The sequence below is a fragment of the Myodes glareolus genome, chromosome 18, assembly GCF_982192425.1.
Source record: "Myodes glareolus chromosome 18, mMyoGla1.1, whole genome shotgun sequence".
Taxonomy (NCBI): domain Eukaryota; kingdom Metazoa; phylum Chordata; class Mammalia; order Rodentia; family Cricetidae; genus Myodes; species Myodes glareolus.
In genome coordinates this window covers 34,830,891-34,855,772 of record NC_142043.1, presented here as the reverse complement: position 1 = coordinate 34,855,772, position 24,882 = coordinate 34,830,891, and the positions used below count along the sequence as shown (strand labels likewise).

Below are 24,882 nucleotides of genomic sequence, written 5' to 3'. Positions count from 1 at the left end.
ATTCCTTTTGGATATCTTCATCATTAATGGGCACTCTCTCTATTGCGATGGTTTCCTGGCCGGCAAGCCCACCTTGCCTGCTCATTTGCCTTATTCTTCCCATCACCCACAGTGAGAATTCTGGTGATGAAAATCTATCAGAAATCTAGCTGACAGCTGTGTAACACGAGTTCATATTACTAAGCCCATGCTGTATGGTGTACTTAGAAATGGAGAGCTGGAGCCAGGCCTGATGGTTCACATTGTCATTTTAGCACTTGGGAGGCTGAGGAACTAGGATCAGGAGTTCAAAGTCCCTCCTCCCCCCTTAGGCTACCAAGTGAGTTCAATAGCAGCCTGGGCTACAAAGGAGACCCTATCTTAAAGGGAAAAGGGGTTGGGGGAACATAGCTCAGTGGTATAGTACTTGCCTAATATACATGGAATTCTTTATTTAATTCCTCCATAGTGCACAAAAATAAAGAAATAAATAGGACTGGAACTATAGCTTAATGGCAGAACATTTACCTAGCATGTACAAGGTCTAGGTTTCATCCACAGCTCCACAAGGAAGGGGGAAAACCCAAGGCAATGGGATAGCCAAAGAGGTAAATAGAAGTAATTAGAGGTTAAATTTTATTATTTAAGCACAATGCAAGCAATGTAACTGACAGAGAAATACAGTGGAAATAGTTCTTCCAAACAATTAGAACCCTTACTCTGTATTGGTGATAAAGGTTAGGGAGTGGGGAAGTGGGTGGGACCTGGTGTAGGAAATGAGCAAGAACTGCTTCCTGTAGCTCATTAGCTGCATTCCTTGTAAGAGAAAAATGCATAATCTATTAACTGAGTTACATAATTCCAGTGACACCCATCATAATGGACCTGTGTACACACTGATCTGATCTGGTTGTGAAGGGCTTTGAATGCCACACTAGGGAGATTGAATTTTATCCTACGGCCATTGTGGGTCATGAAGGGCTTTACAGTCAGGGTATGGACATAAACAGATTAACTGCAGTTCTGAACCTCTGTCGCCAGGCATCTGTTTTGGGTGGAGTTTGTAAAGGAGCGTTGGTAAAAGCTGGTCTTCTCTGAAGCAAACTCCTGTTGATGCTCAGGAGAGCGTCAACTTTGACTATGTCTGTTGGGAAGATGTAAACACAGATCTGATAAGTCCTTTGCAGAGATCCCTGGAGCGTTTTCAGAATTGAGAGATGCACACGCTCTGGCCCGAGGGAATCAACAAAAGCCTCCAGGAGGAAGTAGGTAAGAGGAAGCCAGTTTGTGAAAGAGTAGGAAGTCAGCGTGCAGGGGAAGAGGCCGGAAGCCGTTGGTGAAATAAGGACTCTGTGGGCAGTTTGGCTATAGGAGAGGGTCAGGGCCAGATGGCAGGGAACTTTATGTGCCCAGTCTCCTTCCTGAAGATGAAGGCAAACTATTAAAGGCTGATTAATAACAAGATGACGAGGGGACTGGAGAGATGGCTCAGAGGTTAAGAGCACTGACTGCTCTTCCAGAAGACCCGGGTTCAATTCCCAGCACCCACATGGCAGCTTACAGCTGTCTGAAGATCCAGTTGCAGGGGATCTGACACCTTAACACCAATGCACATAAAAAATAAAAAGTTAAATAAGTCATAAAAAAAATAACAAGATGACGAAACCATATTGAATACATGTTGCTGTGGCTTGAAAGAAGCTATGGAAAAAGGAAAGGATTGCGTGTTTTCAAATTTCTCCTCACTGACAAACATTTCATTTTTATAAATATCATTTGGTGATGCTGCTTGATAGTGCTTGTTTAGTCTTTTATATACATTTTATAATTCGCCAGCGGTCTCTTTTTGTTTGTTTCTCTTGCCAGCTGTTTCATTTTAATGAATTACTGAGGTTGTTCTTTCACTCACTGTGTTGACTTTGAACTCCCCATCTTCCTGCCTCAGTTTCCAGAGTGCTGGGATTACCGAATGCTTCCCCACATATTGCGCCAGGTCCTTTACCAAGGGATTTGCCTATTGCTCCCTTCGTTTCTGTCTCCCTGACTGATAGCTTGGCAATCGGGTAAATGCAAATAGCAGTGACGATAGAACATTTACTTGGGATCGGGAAAAAAAAATGTTTTATTGCTTTAAATTTACTTCAGAACGCAGAGACAAAGTAAGAATCACTGTGTAACTAGCAGGCCTGGTGAAGCCTAGGACAAAGGCAAAAAAAAGGGTCTGGATCTTCGGCAACGCCCCTTGCCTGGGTTGGCAAGGCAACTGCTACCAGACAGCCAATCGGTGAGATACTCACCTGCGGGGGCGGGGACTCTCCAGGAACCAATGGGAGGTCCGGCCGGTGGTTCTGCAGGCCAATGGGTTGGGCAACGGGGCGGGCTTTTTGATGAAGGGCCGGCGGTGGGAAAGATGGCGGCGGCTGTGAGACCCTCCTGGTGGCAGCGGTGGCGGCTGCGCGCGTGGGCTCGGGACGGGGCCAGGCTATTGCTCCTTTTCCTTTTGTTGGGGTCTGTGCAGGGGCCGTGGCACGTCAGGGCGGGCCAAGCGGTGGAGTACTTGAAACGGGAGCACTCGCTGTCGAAGCCCTACCAGGGTGAGGCGCCCGGGGCGAGGTGGTCGCGCAGGGGAGGGCACTGGGACTGAGCTCGGCGACGCAGGTCAGGGTGGCCCCGGAGACGCTGCCACCAGCGGGAGGGGGCGCCCTCGAAGATCCCCGCTCCTTTGATGAGCCACAGGTCCGAAGGACCGGGTCCGCCCCCACCCTCGTCCCTTCCCGAGCGCTGGAAGTTTCTAGTAGGTCTAGGCAGGGCTCTCAGGTGTCACTAGTGTCAGGCTCAGAGGAACGAGTTTGGAGTTGAACAGAAGTATGAGGAGAGAGAACTGAGAATAGTGAGGGATGGATGGTTGAGGACCGTTAGCGATAAACCAGTGTCGGGATGGAGAGGTGGCTGATCTAGAAATAAAGCAGGAGAAAGAAGCCGGTTAGAACTCGGTCGGAGTGAGAAAGGAGAAAATAAGTCTGTTTGCTGTTTAGAACACCTGCTCCTTCCCAGGCCGCGAGCTCTGATGATGAAAGAGGCTGGTTAGCTTTGCTCTCTTTAGGGATTTCTAGGTCTCTAAGCACAACTTCAATGCCAGAAAATTGACACAGGTGTCTACAAAGAAGAGCAAAGAGTGCAGAGAGCTTAATACGAGTTTGTTTTCCCCACAGAACTGCAGATAGGGGGTGCGGAAAACAAGATCCAAACCGCAGAAAGCCACACGCTATTCCTAAGAGGTCGTTCATGTAGCAGGTGTATCGGAGTACCACCTTAGCTTTGGTCCCCGCTGATGCTATGAGTTAGACTAGTTTTCAACCTGGAGATACTTAGTCCGAGAGGCTTGGAGGAGAATTCACATTTGAGAGACTTGATTGTAAAAGAAGCATATGATGAAGCCCACAGGCATTTGAGAGTCAATCTCTTTTGGTATAAGTGAGAAAATTCTTGTCCTTTCCCACGGTGCTGAAAACGGGAAGAATAGATCTGAACTATGCTCACTCTGTCACTCACAAATGACAGCTCTGAGGTGTGTTGGGTTCACCCGAAGGACTTAGCTAAAGGAAGAATGGTGTGATGCCAAGTACCTGTGGTCCCAGTAATTCAGGCAGCTGAGGCAGAAGGATTGCTTGAGTCCAGGAATTTGAGATCAGCCCGGGCAACATATTAAGATCCTCTTTCAAAAATAAAATGTTTATTTGTTAATACTAAAGGAAAAGCAGAACAGCGGCACCTTTGGTAGGAATGTGGTGGCTTTGTGACTGATGATGAAGAATATGAGCTGATGTATTCCCTCCCATAGGTGTGGGAACAAGCAGTTCTTCGCTGTGGAACCTGATGGGCAATGCCATGGTGATGACCCAGTATATCCGCCTCACTCCAGATATGCAAAGTAAACAGGGTGCCTTGTGGAATCGGGTGGTAAGAGGCTTCCTGTGTTAGGACCCTGACTGTCCTAAAGACATTCAGAAACGACTTGGAGTTTACTTCTTTACCGTCTTTTCTCAGTATTCCATCTTCTAAAGATCATAAATTCCTTAGAGGATTGGAGAGATGGCTCAGCAGTTAAGAGCACTGTCTGCTCTTCCAGAGGACCCAGGTTCAAATCCCAGCACTTGCAGCGTACAAGTGTCTGTGACTCCCAATTCCAGGGCATCCAACACCCTCAAAGATACACATGCAGGCAAAACACCAATGCACGTAAAATAAAAATAAATAAATCATTAAAAAAACAAGCAAAAGTCTTTAGTTCAGAGATAATGATGAACTTTATAATAAAGAAATCAGATATTTCTCTGTTGCCCTATTGTTAGAGCAAATAATTCATTTTCTCATTAGCCTGACATACCATGTTTTGGGGTTTAATAGCTTAAATCTTATTTAGTTACTTTGTAAAACAAAAGACTATTGTTTTGTTGCTGTTATTGTTTTTGTTGTTGTTTGCTTCTTGACGTGTAACCCAGGCTGTCCTTGAACTTGGTAATAGTCCAGGCTGGCTTCAAATCTGATCCTTCTGAGTCAACCACTCTACTCTGGATATGGTGCTGTGCACCTGGGATTCTAGTTACTTAGGGGCTGAGGCAGGGGAGTCAGTTAAGCCCAGAAATTCAGTCTCAGCCTGGGCAACTATGACTAGAGAAATAAATGCTAATAGGCATTAAAAATGCATATAGCCCAAACTTAATCCTAGTAGCTTTCCCTTCTTTCAGTCCCGAGTTTACGTTTCTGTTTAGTGTGAGAGTCACTTTGAGCTGTCCTAGTCATTTCACTTGTCCTCTGGGCCTTTTCTAGCTACCTTGTCTTCCTTGAGGTATGATGCCGAGAAGTGAGCACCTGGCATAGCTGCACGGTGATGCTGTGCAAGCGTAAGATGATCTTTTGTTTTCCAGGTCCTTCCGAAACATTCACACCCACGTTACTTTTCAGGATGACTTTGGCATCCATTGATATTTTCTCCTGGGCTCCTATAAATGAGGGGGGAAGAAATCTTACACTCTTAGGGTTTTTCTCATCAGCTGTGGATGGTGTGAGTGGGTCTCATAACAGAGAACTTTCTTTTCCCTGTTCATTTTTTTTTTTCTAACCAAGAGTTATAAAGGACCAGAGGGCCAAGAACACTTGTTCTGTGAGCTGTCAGCACAGGCTAACCTGTAACCTAGATTGTAATGTGGAGCTCCATATGGGGCATGGCAGAAGATGCAAGAATCAGTTATCCAGCCACCATAAGCCCTGGGCAGGTCACTTAGCCTTTCGGTTTTCTATGTCTTCACTGTTAAACTGACTTCATAATACTGTTTAACTTGCCTGTCTGAATTTCAGGTTGTGCAGAGTTTGCTACAATGGGTAGCAATTTGTATATACATACAAATATATGTTGTTATCAGACTTGCTCTCAGTTGCATTGATGGGCTCTCATGAGTTATTAAATTTGTGGGCAAGGATTAATACCTTAATCTATTAGTTTCTCTGATACCTATATTCTCAGCAGAATGAATCAGGAATTATTTTTGAGCTATTTGAGTAGGATACATAGTTTGTGCAAGTGGTTCTTAATTTTATTTAAAATTTATTTAATGTTATGTGCATTGGTGTGAGGGTGTCAGATCCCCTGGAATTTGAGTTACAGACCGTTGTGAGCTGCCATGTAGGTGCTAGGAATTGAGCCTGGGTCCTCTGGATGAACAACCAATGCTCTTAACCACTGAGCCATTTCTCCAGCCCAGTGGTTCTCAGATTTGACTGTCCACTGGACTTAATGCCTGGATGCCACCTCAGATTTAATTGGAATAGGGTATAATTTGGTCATTGGTTTGCTTCCCCCCTCCTCCTTCCCACCAAGGTTTCTCTGTGTAGCCCTAGCTGTCCGGGAATTAGCTCTGTAGACCAGGCTGACCTTGAATTCAGAGATCCTTCTGCCTCTGCCTCCCAAGTGCTGGAATTAAAGTTGTGAGCACCATGATTGGCTAGGTCATTGGGGTTTTCAAACATGCAACAAAGTTTCAGAACATAGCATTGTGATACCCAAGGCCAAATATTAGAGGCAATTACTTCCTGACTTGCTTCTCTGTCCCTGCCTTCTTCCTAGGACTATTGTGCTGCCTCTGGCTGCAGGACAGCCTTTCTACCACTGAAATCTTTCTTGCCCTGAAAGCTAAATGAAGCAGAGATAACCCAAAATGAAAAGACAGACTTGGGCAGATTATTGGAGATATCAGGGCGCCCTGCTGTGAAAAAGTGTCCAACCTCTTTTCATGTTGGCTCTGTATTCCTAATGCTAATTCTTTTGGATGATGTCCCAGAAATTAAAAACAAACAAACAAAAAACTGAAAATGATCAAGCAGTGTGTTGCCCAAGACCCAGAGCAGTCTTTTGGAAAGCCTTTGGCTGAACCTGGCCAAACCCAGCTGACCCCTTCCCTCCTTTCTTCACAGCAGACTTTAACTCGATGCCTCCCCAAACCAGACTGTGCTCGCCTGGTGTCTCCTGAAAACACTGTAACCATGTTGAACACTTAGCCAGCCACTCACCGCTGTCTCTTTTTTTGGTACACAATTCCAAAACTGGACAGAAGTCTGAGTGACACCCATCTCCTTAGTGTTCCCCCACCCCCAAGAGGCTGTCCCAGTGGAAGGGGATGGTGTTTGCCTTGAGCACAAAGGTTTGGGGGACTGCAGCTTACTATTTGTTCTCTTGGGAACTCGGGCTTGCCCCTCAGATTGGCCAAATGCCAGAGTTAGCTAATTAGAGTTCTTCATCGCATCTGCTAATTATCCCGGGAAACCTCTGTGTAGACTTAACTTTTCTTACTCTTTTTTTTTTTCTTAAATGAATGAGGCTTTGACCTTTCTTTGAAGCTCAGCTTTTTAGAGTGTTTTTGTCAGAGGAATAATCTTCAGTTGCAAACAAGTATTAAGTCAACCCTCTTTTCCCAGTCAGCTGAGAGGCACTTCTAGGTAGATGTAGTATCGAGGCAGATTGAAGTGCCTTTGCCAGCTTGCCTGTACTGTCCTGTTTCTGCTGGAAGATGTGAGGATGATCAGGTGGTTTATTTACCTTTTCTACGCAGCGCCTTAACCAGTTGAATGGCTCAGTCTGTTTGGTTTTATGACAGGAGTACTTCCAGAGTCTTAGACTTCATTTTAACTCTAGCTTGTTACCGAAGCTGCTTTCCATGTCTGTAGATGGCTGCTGAGGGCTTTGTGGGCTTCAGCTTTCATGCTTCTCCCTTACACTTCTGTCTTCCTCATGTTAGCCATGCTTCCTGAAAGACTGGGAACTGCAGGTGCATTTCAAGATCCATGGACAAGGGAAGAAGAATCTGCACGGAGATGGCTTGGCAATCTGGTACACAAAGGATCGAATGCAGCCAGGTATTAGGGACCCTGGGTTGCTCCCCTTTGGGTATATCAGGCCTGTTTATTCCTATGTCCTCTTTTTGAGAAGGGCCCTTCTAGTTTTCTCTCTCCCTTGATGTCTGTAAATGAACATTATCTTACTGAGTCTCTGAAATGGGATTTTGAGTCCTAAACAATTTGAACTTGGCTCATCCTATGATGATTTCTTGCTTGTTGGTTTCTTCTGTGTTTTCCTGTGAAGCCTAGCCATTGCCCTGGCCAAATGCACTGACTCTCATGAACACTGGAGGCTGGTGAGCTGGTTTCTTCTGAATATAAACACTCAACAATCTCAACACTTGAGTTAAGAGATGAATTCTCTTTTCCTTGCTGTTGGAGTCAGTGCTCCAAGTGGATGACAGACTGAACCTGATTTGACCTGATCTCTTGCAACAAGAACTAGAACTTGGGAATTCAGTTCTCTCTTGGGGGCATAATCTTTACCAAGTGTTTGTGAAGCAGAATTCTGTAGGTAGGGGTGTCTTAGCAACCAGTTTGGATCAGGGAGCTACTGCAGTACCAAACAAGGTTACAGTGGCCTTCCCTCTTTTCTGCTGTCAGCAGCAAACAACTACAGCTGTTCAGTGGACCCAGTTGTAGGTCATGCACTTTCCTGGGTGCTTGTATGTGTGTGTGCTCATCTTAGGAAATACTTGGGAGTCATTTGAATATCACCGTTTCCTCTGTCATATAAGATGTTATTCCTTTGTCAACTCTTGGCTTTACGTCATTGTTCATCATCTGTTCTCTCTCTCTAGGGCCTGTGTTTGGAAACATGGACAAATTTGTGGGGCTGGGAGTGTTTGTAGACACCTATCCCAATGAGGAGAAGCAGCAAGAGGTAATGGCGAGTGTCAGAGCTTAGGGCAGCCACGCCGATCTCACAGTTCTTCTCTCAGGAGCAGTGTGCAGGAGGGCACAGGGAGCAGTGAGGCCCCATCTGTTGACCTCTGCAGTTAATGTCCTTGGCAGTATTTTCTCTGCGAGAACTGTTTGTGATCCCAGCAGTCCTTCAGGAGTAACATCACACTGGGTGCTTTTTCTCTAGTGCCTGCAGCGTTCACTCATTTCCATAAGGTAGCCACAGGGGTTGAGCACATGTGGCTGGTGGTATCTTGGCTCCTAGTTTAGGACCAGAGTGAGGGAAAAGATGAGTGCCCGGGACTTTTAACCATTACTGTGTACTCTTGGGCCACTTGCTCACCCTTTCCTGCATCTTTAGCTTCTTCAACCATGGGTCCTGTGGCATCGCCATCAGATGGTAGAAAAATGACAAGTTGTTACTGGGCACCCTACAGAAGGCAGGGTTGGGAATGAGAGATGGAGATCACTTAATTTCCCCCAAAGGTTTATCAGGAAAAGTTCAAGATGTATACAGTGACCACTATATATGCCACACTCAGGTGTGACAGTCAGAATTCCCCTGCTCACTTTAGAGGAGCTGAAAAGTGAGACCTGTGTTAGGTGAATAACCTATAGTGGGTCAGTTAAGAGTTGTGCTTCCTTGCTCTTCTGGGCTCTTTTTTGTTCCAGGTACATCACACCCTTGGTAGATGTCAGGGCCTGGGAATTGGCAAAGTCAGCATAGTCTGTGCTCTGCAGTGTGGAGATTGGTGGAGACTCTGGGGCACTTTTAGAGGACACAGTAGACTCATTGAAGCATGATGAGGCAGTAGTGTGGCTGTAAAGCCTTCCTCCAGGAAATATCATTTACACTGGGGTCTGCAGGGGAAGGAGCCAGTGTCCCACGATGAGGGAAAGCATCTATTAAGGCATTCTGAGAGAGGGCAGGGAGTGTAAGGAAATAGAAAAGCAGCCGGCAGCCTTGTTATGCTGCACATTTTGGGAACTGCATTCTCTTTCCTCTTAGGTACATTAGCCACACTGAAACTGTGTGTCCAAGTGGTTGGCAACTGGGCTGTAGGTCAGACTAAAGCAATCACAGTGTGACCCCTCTTTACCAATGAATAAATAAGGTAGCAACCATGGTAGGGTCTACCCATTCAGAGGCTTTCCTTTAATTTTGGTGCTTTCCCTTCACCCACCCATTGTCTTCCTGTTCGTTGATTTCTTTCTTGAGAGAAGAAACATTAGGTAATTTCATATATGTGACTTCAGTTCTTTGAGCTTCTATTCAGTCCAGAGAATGTAGAAAATTGTCTTCCGTGTCTCAGAGGATAAAAATCAAATGTGTTTTGTCAACGGTGTGGTTTACTCTTATGCACAAGGGTGCCAGGCATCGCTTCACATGTATTATTTACTTGCAGCAGCTCTTTGTTACAGCTATTACTATCTCTGCTTTATGGGTAAGAAGATGAAGTGCAGAAGAAAGTTTGTAAAGCTTGTTGGTGTCATAGATATGACTCCAAAAACTCCACTCCCATTATTTTGGTTTCTTAGACATGATTATAAAAACAGAAATGATAAAAGAAAGCACAGACAAACTGGGCTTCTTGAGAAGTGTTAACTTGGTCCTGAGAGATGGCTCAGCAGTTAAGAGCACCAGGTCCTCTTGCAAAGGGCACAGGTTCAGTTCCCAGTATCTACATGGTGGTTCACAACCATCCATATACTTCCATTTGTACAGATCCCATTCCCTCTTTTGACCTCTGTTGGCCTGCATATGGTGTACAGACATACCTGCAGGGAAGACACTAGACACATAAAATAAATCTAAAGTTAATCTTTTAAAGTAATAACATGTGCTTCGGTCACACTATCAGGAGGAGGGCTGGTGCTAGAGCTCAGGAGAGAATTTGCCTCGTGTGTAAGGCCCTGAGAGCACACAAGAAAGTGAAATCTGTAGGATGGGAGAAAAATACATGCAAATCTTACTAAAGACCCATTTTTAGAATATATAGAGAACTTAAAGACAAGCTAATAAAATAACAGGCAGAGGATCTACATAGATGTTTATCTGAAGAAGATAAATAAATGGTCACTAAACAAAAAAAAAACAAAAAAATTTAAAAAAAAAACAAAAAAAAATGGTCACTAAACATGAAAAGGTGTTCTACATCATTAACTTTCTGAGAAACACAGATGAAAACCTCACAGCCACTAGAATGCAAGTGAAGAATGTACATGTTGAAAGGATGTGATGTCATTTGGAACCCACATACACTGCTTGTGGCAGTGTAAAATGATAGAGTTGGAAAGCAGGCATTTCTTCAGATGACTGAGGGTAGGGATGCTCTTATCCTGTGAATCACTTGTGTATGTATAGCCAAGAGAAATAAAGGCATTCACAGAAACGTTTGTACACAGATGTTTATAGCAGCCGAAACAGACACATCTCAGATGTTCATCAGCTGAAATACTCAGCAATAAGTAGTGCTGTGGGTTCCTATATGGGTGGCTTGATTACAAGAAAGAAGCCAATCACAAGAGTCTCGTTCCCTATGAAATGTGGTCAGATCCACAGAGGCAAGGTAGATGAGTGGTTGTCTAGGGCTGTGGCTCTCAGGTTGGGGGGAGAGTGACTACCAGTGGGCACAGAGTTAGGAGTGATAAAAATGTTCAGAAATTATGATAGTCATCACTTCATTTAGCACATACCAAAACCTACTTTGGGTGGATAAGTCATATATGGATTATGTCTCAGTGTTGCTGCTGATTTAGAAATAGTTGAAAGATGAGTCTGTGGCCTTTTGGCACCTTTTAGACTACAGTGATGAACATGTGTTCCCATGTGGTGAACCCAGATGTGAGTGAGCACTGCGGGGAACTTGGTAGCACCCTTGTAGCACAGATGTCTTCATTCAGTTGAAATCAGTGTCTAGTGGCAAGAGACTCCCTGGAAGAACAGCACGGACGTACAGCTGTTGGCAGGCTTGGCCCTCGTTCTTGTCTGTGACATGTTTGAGCCTCACCCGCAGGAGGTAGAAGCAGCTGGCTGGGGAGGGAAATGAACAGCTCTGCAGGCTGCCCTGACTAAGCTAGCTTGGAAGTCGTGTTTGTGGCACTCCCCACGAACTATATAACTGATGTACATATCTAGTTGTTTATGTATTTCTCCTCCTCCTTACTGGAGGAAAACCAACACCACTGTCTTAAGGGCACATTCTAAGCTGGGGAAATAGTGATAGATCTTGTGCCCAGAGTGTGGAAGGTCCTGGCAGTCCCTAACACTCCCACCCCCACACATACTAACAGCACAGGCATACAAGCAATACACATGCATGCACACTGTGTGTTCCCTTAGTCCTTATCTTGATAAAGAAACTAATCCCACTTGATCTTTTTACTTTTGGTCCAGGGAGTCTTTTTATTTTCTTTCTTCCTTTTTTTTTTAATACAGGGTTTCTCTGTGTAGCCCTGGCTGTCCTGGAACTCACTCTGTAGACCAGGCTGGCCTTAAACTCAGAGATTCCCTGCCACTGCCCGTTGAGTGCTGGGATCCTGTAGGAAACCAGAGGAAATCTTTTTCAGAGGAACTCTGGCTTCTTTGGTTTTCTTTGATGTTCAAGTATGTAAGTGTCATTTAGGGGACCTAGAAGTATCACTTTTCCCACATTCTTTGAGGGTCTGAGAGAGTGGAGATCAGAGTCCCTGAGTTAGTGGGAGGTTAATTGGTGTGTGGGGCTGATAGAGTCATGTGGTGAGACTGCCTGATTGTTGCCTACTCTGAGTGTCCTGGACTCTGCTTAGTGACCCCGTGTCCCTTCTGTGTGGGTTCCTGCACAAAGGGTTGGTTAGTAAAGAGTTACGTAGAGCCAGCAGTGCCCAGTTTGGAAAGGACAGGTGCAGCTAGACGTGGCGTTGGATGCTACATTCCCTAGCTAAGGTGTTATGTGCACGCCTTGGGAGGAGCTTGGCTCCTAGCAGCATCTAGTAGACAAGCCCTTTCTTTTGTTGCTTCAGAAATCCAGAGCAGAAAAAAAAAAAAAAAGTCTATTCAGACATCTTTTTACAAACGAAAATGTCACATCATGTGGCAACATAAACGTAATTGTGAAAATCTGGAAACTTGATGTATGAATACTAAATTCTGATTAATCTTTATTTTGAGAAAAGTTTTAGATTTATAGATTGTTAATCCATTAGAGAGTTCTAGAATACACTCTTTTTTTCTTTTAGTTTTTCTTTTCTTTTCTTTTTCTTTCTTTCTTTTTTTTTTTTTTTTTTTTTTTTTGATTTTGCAAGCCAGGGTTTTTCTGTGTAACAATCCTGGCTGTCCCACCACCGCCTGGCCATGTTCATTATTTTCAACTCCCTGACTCTAATCACTATACTTGCTAGGGATGAGCAACAATATTGTTTGTTTGGGGTTTTGTTTTGTTTAGGAAAAGCGCAAGTGTTACAGGTTAAGGAGGCAACAATTACTCTCAGCTAGTTGAAGAAAATAAAATGCGTAAGTGTGAGCAACTCTGGGCATGCAGAGGCAAACAAAGGGTCACAGGCTGGGGGCAAAGTGGTAGATGACCACAATCCAGCTACTCGGAGGGCTGAAGCAGAAAGAGGACAAGTACCTGGGACCAGCCTGTGTAGTATCAGGAAAGTATATTCTAGTCGGGCAGTGATGGCACATGCCTTTAATCCCAGCACTTGGGAGGCAGAGACAGGCAGATCTCAGTGAGTTGGAGGCCAGCCTGGTCTACAGAACAAGTTCCAGGACTGGCTGCAAAAGTTACAAAGAAACCCTGTGTTGAAAACAAAGCAATACAAACAAACAAACAAACAAAAGGATGATGAACACATTGTTACAAATCTTCAGGTTTAACTCAGATTTGCCAAATGCCCTCCTTTTTTAATTTTTTTTGTTTGTTTTTGTTTTTGTTTTTCAAGACAGGGTTTCTCTGTAGCTTTGGAACCTGTCCTGGAACTAGCTCTTGTAGACCAGGCTGGCCTCAAACTCACAGAGTTTGGCCTGCCTCTGCCTCTCAAGTGCTGGGATTAAAGGCATGCGCCACCACCACCCAGCCCACCATGCTCCTTTATGTCCTTTTTTAGCAAAAGAAAACCCAGGTCCTATTTTAAGTTTTCCAGTTGCTTGATCTCTCCTTTAAAAAATAAACAAACAGAAAAAAACCCACTTATTTACTTTGTGTGTGGGATGCATCATGAAGGTCAGAGATCAGCTTGCTAGAGTTGGATCTCTCCATCCACCCTATGGGTCCTGAGGATTTGGTTGTCAGGCGTGGCAGCAAGTACCTTTCCTGTTGAGCCATTTTGCTGCCCCTCTCTCTTAGTCGTTAATCTGGAATCACTCTGCAGTATGTCTGTGTGCTTTAGGGTACATAAGCATGCTGTTTTACATACCTGACTTTTCTTTTTAAAAAAGAATTTTTTTAAAAAATTGAACATTTGAAGGTTTTTTTTGTTTTTTTTGCACACAGGGTCTTACTTTGTATCTCCACCTGACCTTGAATTGCATTAGTCCTCTTGCCTCTCTCTCCTGAGTATTGGGATTATAGGTATCCTCTATACTTGGCTGAAACTTCTTTTAAAAATATTGATGGATAGACTTGTGTTGCAATAATGCCCTTAAAGTCAGAAACTAAGTTATCCAGCTTCAGAGTAATGGCATTACTGAATACTAGTGTCTCTTAGATAAGACTTTTGACCTGTGAAACGAGTATACTGAGGGTCACAGAGATGACTCCACTGTTAAAGGTGCTTCTTGCCAAGCAAGGAGAGAACCAGCTCCCTCAAGTTGTCCTCTAACCTCAAGTGCATACCATGACACATAGGTGTTCCTTTCCTTGCAAAATAAATAAATGTAATTTTAAAAATGAGGATACTAGTACTGGCGCATAGGATTGAGAAGTAAAGCCTGCAAATCCATCACTGAACACAGTGCCCTGAAGACAGACCTCAGTAAATGCTGCTGTTACTCATTCTACTAAATGGATTCACCAGGAACACTTGGCAGTAGCTGCTATGGCCACCTTTTCTTGTCTTTCCTTTCCCCACCCTTATCTTCACATCTTAGCTGTAGAGCGTCAGGAACATAGTTTGTGGCAGGCTTAGGCTGGCAAGCAGTGCCCTCAAAGTGCCCCCTTGTGCTAGGTGGTGAGCTCGAATGGTTTCCTGTCTAAAATTCTGAACAGAGAAGTAATTCCTGTGCGCTAAGTGTATTCAAGTGTGTTTTAGGAAGTTATATAGTTCTTTCTTTATTTTATTTTATTTTTTAGTGTTAAAATGTGCTTTTGTGTGCCAGGTAGTATTGGCACACACCCTTAATCCCAGCACTCAGAGGCAGAGGCAGGTGGATCTCTGTGAGCTCAAGGCTAGTCTGGTCAACAGAGTGAGTTCCAGCCAGGGCTGTTACACAAAGACACCCTGTCTTGAAAAAAGAAAAAAAAAATGCTTTTGTAAAATAGTATTAAGATGACTTTTAATTTTTTTTAAAAAAAGGAAAAGAAACTGAACCTATCAATTTCCAAATATTTCTGCACATTTTGGTGGTCTATGTCAGCCAAGGAAATTTTTCCCCTCAATCATGAAAATCTGGCTTTGAATAATATCTAATCTAAAAATTCATTAATTTAGTTATTAAGTGACTGGATTTTTATTGACTTCCTCATGAATGCCAGGCACTCTGCCAAGTGGTCCACCCATCACATCTTCTTCTCATAGTTAGTCCTATGAGCTGTACACATAATTTTCCCTGATTCCAATAAGAATAGTGATGTAGAGGTCACAGCTCACCCAAAGGTATGCAGCCATAAACAGTGTAAGACAGCTAGCTAGACCCAGCTCTCTGCTTCCAGAGGCCCTCTGTATTCTTTTCTGTTAGGTGATCAGCCTATGTGCTTTGAACCTGCAGGATTTTAGCATAGAATTCACAAATCTGAAAGTTCATGAGTATCCTTTTGGGAAGATGGTAGGGAGAAGCAGGGTCTCCTGGAATTTGCTATGTAACCAAGGATGGCTGTGGGTTTACAGACATGTGCCACCATGCCCAGTTTCATGTGGCACTGGGCATCCAACCCAAGGCCTTGCGCATTCTGCATTCTGCCATCTAAGCTATATTCCCAGCTGCTTCCATGAGCATCTTTTGTTGTTTTTTCTTTTTCTTTTTCTTTTTTTTTAAAGCAAAGTGAAAGAAGTTGATTTACTAAGAAAAGTGAGGGACTGGAGAAATGGCTTAGCCGTTAAGAGCACTCACTGACTTCTTTTCCTGAGTGCCCAGGTTTAATTCCCAGCACCCACAGGGCAGCTCACACCTGTCTGTAACTCCAGTTCCAGGGCTTCTGACACCCTCACACAGATATACATGAGGCAAAACACCAGTGATCATAAAAGAGAAAAGTGCGAAAACTTCTGAGAGTGGGAGGGGTCCAAGGAAGAATCATGAGTATCTTTTTAATGAGTGAATGCTATAAAATTTAGCTAGTAGAATTGGGTGGCACACACCTTTAATCCCAGCACTCAGGAAGCAGAGGCATTCTGATCTCTGAGTTTGAGGCCAGCCTAGTCTACAGAGCAATTCAGGACAGCCAGAGCTACCCAGAGAAACCCTCTCTCCAAAAAAAAACAAAAAACAAAAAACACAACAAAACAAAGATTAGCTAGTAATAGAGGGTCATTTTGAAAACCATGAGTAGCTCTATAGTGCAAAGTTTGGAAACATTTCCTGTGCTACAGACGGTATTCATTTGGATAACACATTGGAATTCCTAATTTTTGATGACTCTGAAATTAGGAATGAAACTCTCAGCCTTACCTCGGTAGGTTATTCAGTTTAGTTCTGGCTGTAGGACTGTCAATCTGCTGCCCTGTGAATCAGTGACTATGCAAGAAACACTTTAAAAACTCCTAATTAGGAGTGGAAAACGAGCTGGCATTCAGTGTCTTACTGCTATGAGAGGTTAAGAGTTGAAGGCATAGTATGAGTTGCTAAAGCAGACGGATTGTAGCTTTGGGGCCCTGGGGCCCAATGTCATCTATTGCAGAATTTAATTTTGTCTGCATGTTGTGGGCTTCCTGAGGTGGAGGATGTAGCTCAGTTAGAGTGCTTCCATAGCATTCAGGAAGCCCAGGATTGGACCCCAGAGCTGCATGAAACCGCACACACATTCTTTATTCCCAACATTTGGGAAGTATAGGTAGAGAGATGAGAAACTCAGAGTCATTCCTACCAGAGAGTTTGACGCCAGCCAGGGCTACATGAAGCTCTGTCCCAAAACACAAAAACAAGAATGAATCCCTGTGTCCCACTCTAGATGACAGTGAAATTCTATGGAGGTACTCTTGTATGTGTAAAGATGAAAGATCCTCCAGTCGATTTGGGCACAGCACACCACCTGGCTCTTCCTGGGTGATCAGATGACACACACCAGCCATGGGAAGAGTTGGACACTCTTGACTAAGAAATGCTGTCCTAGGCATTCTAAAATTCTAAATTAAACTTGTGATTAGAGGTGATAAATGAAGCAAATCTTGGGATCATCAGAGCACCCCAGGGCATTTTTTTTAATCCCTTCCTTTCCTTAATTGTTCTCTGAAGTTACAAGCTTTCTCAGAATCCCATTTCTGTTAATTGCTTAATAACACACTGGCAATTACCTTGCTCTAAATGACAGTTACACAAGAGTAACTTTATGGTGTTTTATCATCCTCAGATGGACAAATGCCTCTCAAGTCCTGTTTATGTTCTGCCAGTGGTTAGCAACTTCTGCGAAGCTGCTCTGCCCTCACCTCCCCCCACCCACCCATGAGGCTGATATGCTGTCCTGTGCCTTGTCTTTCACCAACCTCTTCCTCACTAGCTGGATTTCAGATACGCCTGTCTTCTCTGAGTTCTCAACGTGCCGACCTCTTGTTCTTAACACATCAGATCATATATGTTGAATCCTTTTATCCCTCTGACCACTGGGTCCCACCAGAACAGAGTTCCCTTGTCCATTGTGTTGCCCTTTTTTCACCATAACAGTTATCATTGTCTGAAATAATTTTATTTATTTATTTTTCTTTGGTGTTTTGAGACAGGGTTTCCCTGTGTATCATTCCTAGCTGTCCTGGAACTAGCTCTTGTAGATCAGGCTGGCCTTGAGCTCACAGGAATCCATCTGCCTCTGCCTCCCAAGTTCTGTGATTAAAGGCGTGCGCCACCACCGCCCAGCCGAAATAATTTTATTTATCTGCTTGCTTTTTACTAAATTTTATTTGTCTGCCTCTCCCACTCTGGGTTAGTCCTGTGAGAGCAGATACCAGTCCAGGCTGTTTCCCACTGGACCCCAGCATTTCAAACAGTACTGGCTCTTACCATAAGTGCTCACTAAGGATGAGAGGAATGAATGCTTTGGGGTCCCCTTCCCCCACCCTCTTATGAACCAGGCTGAGCTGAGCCTGTACGGGTTTCTCTCAATGCTGGCAGTTTAGAGCTGTGAAAATTTGCTGAGGCAGAGCTAAAATGCCCTCAAGCCCAGTGGTTTTCCTACGTTGCTGGCTGCTGTACTCCGCAGAGCCTCACCCTGCCCTGGGTTGTAGGTTGGAGTGACAGCAGTTATTTGGAAATGATGTGTCCGTGAGGCTCAATTAGAGGGTTGATGATCCCTTTGGATTAGAGTTAATTTCATAGTCTCATACAGTGGGAATTTTGTCTTCGGGCAGGAGCTGTATCCTGAGACCCTGAGAAGACATCTCAACTTTAGAAGAGTTTAGTCTTTTTCCCCCTCCTTGCTATAGAAATACAGTGGTCTGGGAGACATAACCCAGTTGTGTTTGGGCACAGTGCAAGATGGTGTGTTTTATAAAGCTGCTGGAAGCCCCAGGCCCTTCCATGGGGTAGAGAGACCTTTGTAGTAGGCTCCCTTGGGAATCTGGTGGTGGTAGTACCAGACAGCCTTACAAAAGCGCAAACACCTGTGCGTCTACTCTGGCACCTTGTGAGAGCTTCAGGAACTTGCTGCGTGCCCTTTGTGGACCCTAGAATTCTGTCTGGGCATTTAGGCTGGGAATTCATCTACCACAGCAGGGTCACAGCTCTTCCAAGGCTGTCTCTTTCTGACTTGGTCTCCTGTGTTCTGTGTTGTTTCTGTAATAACCTGCTGGACCCTCTCAGGCCCAGAAGAGGCGCTATTCTCCAGGAGTCCAGGTACCCGGTTCTTGACTCACCATGGTCTTCCCTCATTCTCATATGTCCATCTGACATTTCTTGCTGCTTAGAGTCCATGTGGCTGTTGTCCCAGGAATTCCAAGTCTCTGGTCTTGACTGCATTTCCTCCTTGCATGTTCACAGTGTGGACAGTGTGGAGCTTGTCCAAGGAGCAGCATGCCTTGTGTTTCCCTCCCCCTCCATCGCCCTGCCCCTCTGCATTGACTTGCACTGGGATCATTCTGGAATGGTAGCTCAACAGTTGTGAGGAAGTTTACTTCTACAGCTCTGTTGGAGAGAAGGCACTTTAAGAAGTGAAAACCCAAGTTGGTAACATGGAGATGTTTAAGTTTTCCTTTATGGGGGATGTTGACCTCTTACTATTGGCGGTCTTGGAAGTTATGTGTGGCTGGGCTGAAAGTTTTGACTACGAAAAGTTGTTGTGGCTAGAGAAGCCCACCCAGAGCCTGTTCCAGCAGTGCTTTCTGGATTATACTTCATTTAGCATCATACACTGGTAGGCTTTTAGAGTCTGAAAGGAGCTATCCAGACTGGAAAAGTTTCCCTGCCTACTCAAACAGGTATTTTCAGAATACCTGCTGTGTGCAAAACCCTTTGCTTGGGCAGAGGGATAGGGCTGAAGTGGAGACCTGGAGATGATTTCCTTTTCTTCAAGCAGCAGCTGGGGAGAAAGCTATCTGTCCATTAAGAGGAAACTGCTAGCATTTAAGTACCAAGTGTTGATAGCTGGGAGAAATAGAGCTAGTCTCCAGAGTCTTGCAGGGCCACTTCAGGTCTACCCGAGGCCTGGAGCAAGGAGAATTACTAACGTCGTGTGGAATTCAGTGCTTCCTGGGTCCGTGTCCCTTGCGTGATCATCTGTTTGTGGGTGATGGGGGGTGGTGCTTAAGATGAGGCAGGGTGACCTGCTCTGCTGATCCAAAAGGTGCTCGTTTCCTCTCACGATTGTGCAGGCATTGCTAAGAGCTCTTCCTCACTGTCTGCTTTTCCCTCCCTGTGTCCCAGCGGGTATTCCCCTACATCTCAGCCATGGTGAACAACGGCTCCCTCAGCTATGATCATGAGCGGGATGGACGGCCCACAGAGCTTGGGGGCTGCACAGCCATTGTCCGCAATCTCCGTTATGACACCTTCCTTGTGATTCGCTATGTCAAGAGGCATCTGACGGTGAGTCCTGTCCTGGAGCAGTTGGTGATAAGCAACACCCTTGCTCCTGTGGCCTGTCCCTGATATATCTTTCCTTTGTTCTAGATAATGATGGATATTGATGGCAAACATGAGTGGAGGGACTGCATTGAGATGCCTGGGGTCCGTCTCCCCCGGGGCTATTACTTCGGCACTTCCTCCATCACTGGGGATCTCTCTGGTATCACACTGTGTTTTCTGTTTTCTCTGTTTGCCTTAGTTGATCCCTTTGGTCAGTACCCAGTGCTTGATGAGGCCTTACTCTGAGGAGAGCCGATTGAAAGAGCTTTGGGAAGCCATGTATATTGCTTAAAAATGCTGTGCATTTTTGTCTAGGTCCTGTAAAAACTCCAGTCCAGGCTCTCTTGGGACAGTTGTATGCAGGAACTAACTTAAGCAGTGTTAAGTTAGTTGCGCTTGTCTAGCTGCTCTTCCAGCCAGTGTGAATGCCTTGCTTCCCTGCCTCTTTGGCCTTCCTACTGTCAGTCTTCTCGCCTGTACTCACTACTGGGCCCAGTTCCCCTCCTCCTCACAGAGCTGCACGTTGACTCCAGCATCCCTCTCCTGACCAACCTCCAATCTCTCTTTGTTCAGACTTTTGAATGGAGCGTATGTCCAGTTTGCCAGCCGCCTGCCTACTCCCGAGCTGAGCTTGTTCCTTACCATGCACAGTGCTCTCGTCCTCACCATTCTTAGGCCATTCCAGCTCATTTCACCCGCATTCTGAAATGCTAACCTTCCTTGACTGACATGCTAACACTCTACCTAGTTTTGGGCCAGGCAGGCAATTTAAAAAAAAAAATCATAAATTTCTAACCTGTAGAAATATAGTTTTGCCGTTTTTAGTTTGTTTGGCTTTTAGTTGTTTGTTTTAGTTTTAAGACAATCTTGCTTTTTTTTTTTTTTTTCTTTCCTGAGACAGGGTTTCTCTGTGTAGCTTTAGAGCCTATTCTGGAGCTCACTCTATAGACCAGGCTGGTCTCAAACTCACAGAGATCCCGCCTACCTCTGCCTCCCAAGTGCTGGTGTTAAAAGCGTGCACCACCACCACCCGGCTCTTCCTCCACTTTCTATGTGCTGGGATTATAGGCACCATACCTAGCATTGTCTCATTTTTCTTACTCAAGGACTTGTTGAGAAAGTTCAAATAGTTGTCAGCTGTCCCAGGCTTTGATGTCCACACACTGTAGAGAGCTTTACCTTGGCTTTGTTTTGAAGGAAGGAAGAACAGAGAAAGGCAAGGGAAAGGAAAAAGGAGGAGGCCAAGGCAGGTGGTTCTCTGAGTTTAAGGCTATCGTGGTCTTCATAGTGAGTTCCAGGGCAGCTAGGGCTCCAAAGTGAGACCCTCCTTCAAAATAACTAACCAACTAACTAACTAATTAACTAACTAATAAAAAGAAAGAAAGGAAGGAAGGAAGGAAGGAAGGAAGGAAGGAAGGAAAGAAGAGAAGAGAAGAGAAAAGAAGGATGAACTGGGCTACATAGCAATTCCAGGTTAGTTTGAACTACAGAATGAAACCCTGCCTCAAAAGGAAAGGAAAAGAGGGAAGATCCATCTTCTGTGTAACTTCTTTTGATGTTTTGTTTCTTTATTTTGTGAGCGAGACTATGTAGCCCAAGCTAGCCCAGAACTTGCTATGTAGCCAAGACTAGCCTCTCAAGTGCTGAGACTACTTGTGTGCTACCATACCTGGCCTGCCCTGGCTTTTTATCCTGTCCTGGAGTTTAAGCTTGGTTCTGACAGTGAAAACATTTTCCAAATGAAGATGAAGGCAGTTTCTTCTGCTCTGGATTTGTTGATGGCGGTAGCAGACCAGGGGCTAGGATGTGTCCTTAGAAATGATCAGAAATTCAGGCAAGGCTCAATATCAGTCCCCACTGAAGGGGGCAGAGCTTCCTTAAGGGTTAGTTGACAGCGGATCTGAGACAAGAAACATAACAAGTCTAGAACGTCTGAGAAAAGCCAGGAAGGCTACATTTGCCTCCCCCATCACCATGTCTCACTTCCACCTCCCTTCTGTTAGTCTCCTTGCTCCCCTGAAATAGTTCTTGTTCTACTTTAGATGTCCAGGTTGCATCAAGGCATTGCTGTCATTGGATAGAGGAGCAGCAATGTCAGTGGATAGAGGATCAAGTCTCTGATCCAAAGTTGAGCCAAGATACTAACTCCAGAAGCCCTCTTGTTGAGGCAGCTGGAGTAATCCTCTGTACTCTCTCCTCTAGATAATCATGATGTCATTTCCCTGAAGTTGTTTGAGCTGACGGGGGTGAGGACCCCAGAAGAAGAAAAGCTACATCGAGATGTATTCCTGCCCTCAGTGGACAATCTGAAGCTGCCCGAGAGTGAGTGTGGGACCCTGGGAGATGGTGCATGCTCAGGGAGGAGGTTGCAGTGTTCATGGATTCCGGGGTGACTGGCACCTACAGCTGTCGGGTTGGTCTTTTGGTGCTCCTCTGAGGCACATGGAATGCCTGCACTACCTTCCCACCTGTCTTGTTACAGCTGCTTCATTTTTAAATTGAGTCATCTAGAAAGGGGGAGTCAGGGCTCGGGCTCCCCAGAAGTGGGGTCAGAAACCAGGGACTGGTTGACCCACTGTTGAATAGGCTCTGAATCTGATTGGTTTTTGTTTTTTTTTTTTCTTTTGCTTCCTCAGTGACGGTACCACCAGCACCTCTGAGTGGCCTGGCCCTCTTTCTTATCGTCTTTTTCTCGCTGGTGTTTTCTGTGTTTGCCATTGTCATTGGTATCATACTCTACAACAAATGGCAGGACCAGAGTCGAAAACGCTTCTACTGAGCCTGCTGCCATCAGCCCCTCTATGATATTTACCCATGAGGTGTGGGTCTGAGCATACAGCCTGGCAAGTCTGCTTGAGTCGCCAGTTGTTCAGAGACTGTGTTCGCTCACTGGGGCTTTGAATGCATTGATGCTGCATTCTCATGGTCATCCACGGGAACATCTCACTGGCCCCAGACGCCACCCACAGGGCCGAGCAGCTGTGATGTGCCTTCCCTGCAGTCCTTAAACTTAGGAGTGAAGAGACATGGAAGAAATATATATATTGTGATGCCTAAATTACAAAATCGGATAGCTACTCTAAGGATAGACTGGATGCAGCAGGCCTTCTACTTCTTTTAAATTCCCAAATAGAAAACCAGAACTCATACAACCTGGAAACCCACTTACTAGTTTTTGCTTCTGCCCATGGCCCTTTCTACTTGAGCCTCTTGGCAATCGGGACGGAGACTTCTGCCACATTTGCACCTGCCTCTCTGTCTCCCTTCACTCATGGTCCTCCGTGTGTGCATCCTGAGCTGGGAAAGAAGTTTGCTGCTCCCATTAGGTGGCCCTAGGACTTTCTGCATTAGCTCATTGCTTCAGTCTCTGGTCTGCACTGGGTGGATCTTGTTCCATTCTTGTCTGTCCCTGCATTTTCAGCTTTCTGAATTGGAGCTCTCCAGGCCTTTGGATCATTTGGCTAAAAGTTGCTACAAATGAAGTGAAGCTTAGACACCGTCCCAGTCACAGGTGCTGTGAGATTAGCTGTGACATCATCCAGGCCCAGGTGTGCCACAGAAAGCTGCATTCGTCTCCTCTGACCACGCGGAGGTGTTTCTGGACACACTGGAGCCTGCTTAGCTGCATGTTTTGTTTCTCGTGATTCTTAGGATCCTGCTTGGAGGATTTGAAGTAGAAAGCAGCTTCTTATTCCCTGGACTTAGACATGACTCCAAGAGGAGATTTGGCTTCTTAATTAGGAGCAACAGTTGCTAATTTCATGTAACAAATCTCTGAGAGCAAAAGACCGAAGTTCTTTGTCTGGCAAAGTCCTGATCACTGAGCAGCACAGCTTGAGTGTGGTCCTATGTGTGTGTCACCCCTATTACACTGCCTTATTCTACAAATGTCACATGCTGCTCACCTATCTGCCCTGTGATTAAATTGGTTACAGGCTAGTCTCCCTGGAGGGCCTGAAACTGAGTTTTCTCGGTCTCTGAAGTCCAGAAAAAATTCTTAAAGTGGCTGATGGAACCAATCATGAGTCCTGGCTCAGTGACCTTCTTCTGGGGTAGGCTTAGTGGGGTGGTGCCAGCCTGTTTTCTGAGCCTCAGGTATGTCAGCTCTTACCCTGCCCCTCCTGGGTGACTGGGAAAGCCCTCATGCTCATCCCTAGACTAGGAGGAGGGGTCACCCTGGCTGCAGATGGGTGTTCATCTTCTCAGGCCTCTGTCTTTCCTGTGTGTTTAAGCAGGATACTATGTTGCCCTTCTGCAAGAGAGGTGAAGTGCAGAAAGCCCCCTCCTAACAATTTCCCACAGTAGCAGAATAGCTTCAGGGGAGCTAGGGGATGAACTGGGATATAGAGGTTGGCCTTAGTACCAGGAAAATATCAAGAAATGTTAGTTTTGTCCATTTTGAGTTCAAAGGAAGGCGGAGGGGTCGGTGTAGTTGAGGACCTAAGTGGGCTGTTGAGATGACTATCATAGCAGTGGGATGGAAAGGTTTTTATCATGGAGGAGTGAGAGATAGCATAGGTTGGGTTTGTGTGATTCCTGCTCATGAGCACCTGGATGCCTTGAAAGAAGGCCAGAGGATTGATCTGTGGTCCCACATAGCCTGGGAACTAGTCTTTTCCCATTTGAGAAACGTATAAGAAAACTACCTATGCCGGGCAATAGTGGTGCACACCTTCAGTCCTAGCACTCAGAAAGCAAAGGCAGTGGATCTCTGAGTTCAAGGCCAGCCTGGTCTACACAGCAAGTTCTAGGACAGTTGTGACTACACAGAGAAACCCTGTTTTGGTAAACAAAAACAAATGAAGGAAGGAAGAAAAGGAAGGAAGGAAGGGAGGGAGGGAGGGAAACCACCTGCTCAGCATCATACATCCTGTCCCAGCTCTTGCTTTTTGTTGCAGAAATAAATGATTTCTGTGGCGAGTAAGGCTATTTTTCTGGGCGTTGTAACCCCAGAGTGTGTGCTGGATGAGGTAGTGCCTGGTCCCTTGTGTGGCTCTTGTGCACTTGTACTTGGGTATAAGCCATGGCCTCCACATATGACTCAGGAGTTAGCCCTTCCCTTGTTTTCTCTGTCAAAGCCTCCATACAGAAGAAATCCAGGACTAGATGGGGTGACTAAATGTGGCGTTGTTCCCCAAGTCTCAAAGAGCTGGCATTTTCAGCCTTTCACGTTGTCTTTAATCCCAACCCCCAAAATT

The 24,882-nt window shown here is 45.2% G+C and overlaps 1 protein-coding gene across 5 annotated transcripts; it reads left to right on the top strand.

The window, feature by feature from the left end:
* Positions 1-2,374: 2,374 nt before the first annotated feature.
* Positions 2,375-23,648, top strand: Lman2l (lectin, mannose binding 2 like). Of its 5 annotated transcripts, XM_048430369.3 has the most exons (9): positions 2,375-2,573; positions 3,821-3,939; positions 7,272-7,389; positions 8,172-8,254; positions 18,425-18,457; positions 19,484-19,645; positions 19,730-19,844; positions 21,887-22,006; positions 22,321-23,648. In XM_048430369.3, the coding sequence occupies exons 1-9, from the start codon at positions 2,390-2,392 to the stop codon at positions 22,461-22,463; spliced, it is 1,077 nt and encodes a 358-aa protein (XP_048286326.1). In that variant the 5' UTR covers positions 2,375-2,389; the 3' UTR covers positions 22,464-23,648. The 5 variants fall into 5 exon arrangements, with proteins under 5 accessions (XP_048286326.1, XP_048286327.1, XP_048286329.1 ...); XM_048430370.3 differs by lacking the exon at positions 18,425-18,457; XM_085679522.2 differs by lacking the exon at positions 2,375-2,573 and having other exon boundaries at positions 3,821-3,910.
* The last annotated feature ends 1,234 nt before the right edge of the window (positions 23,649-24,882 follow it).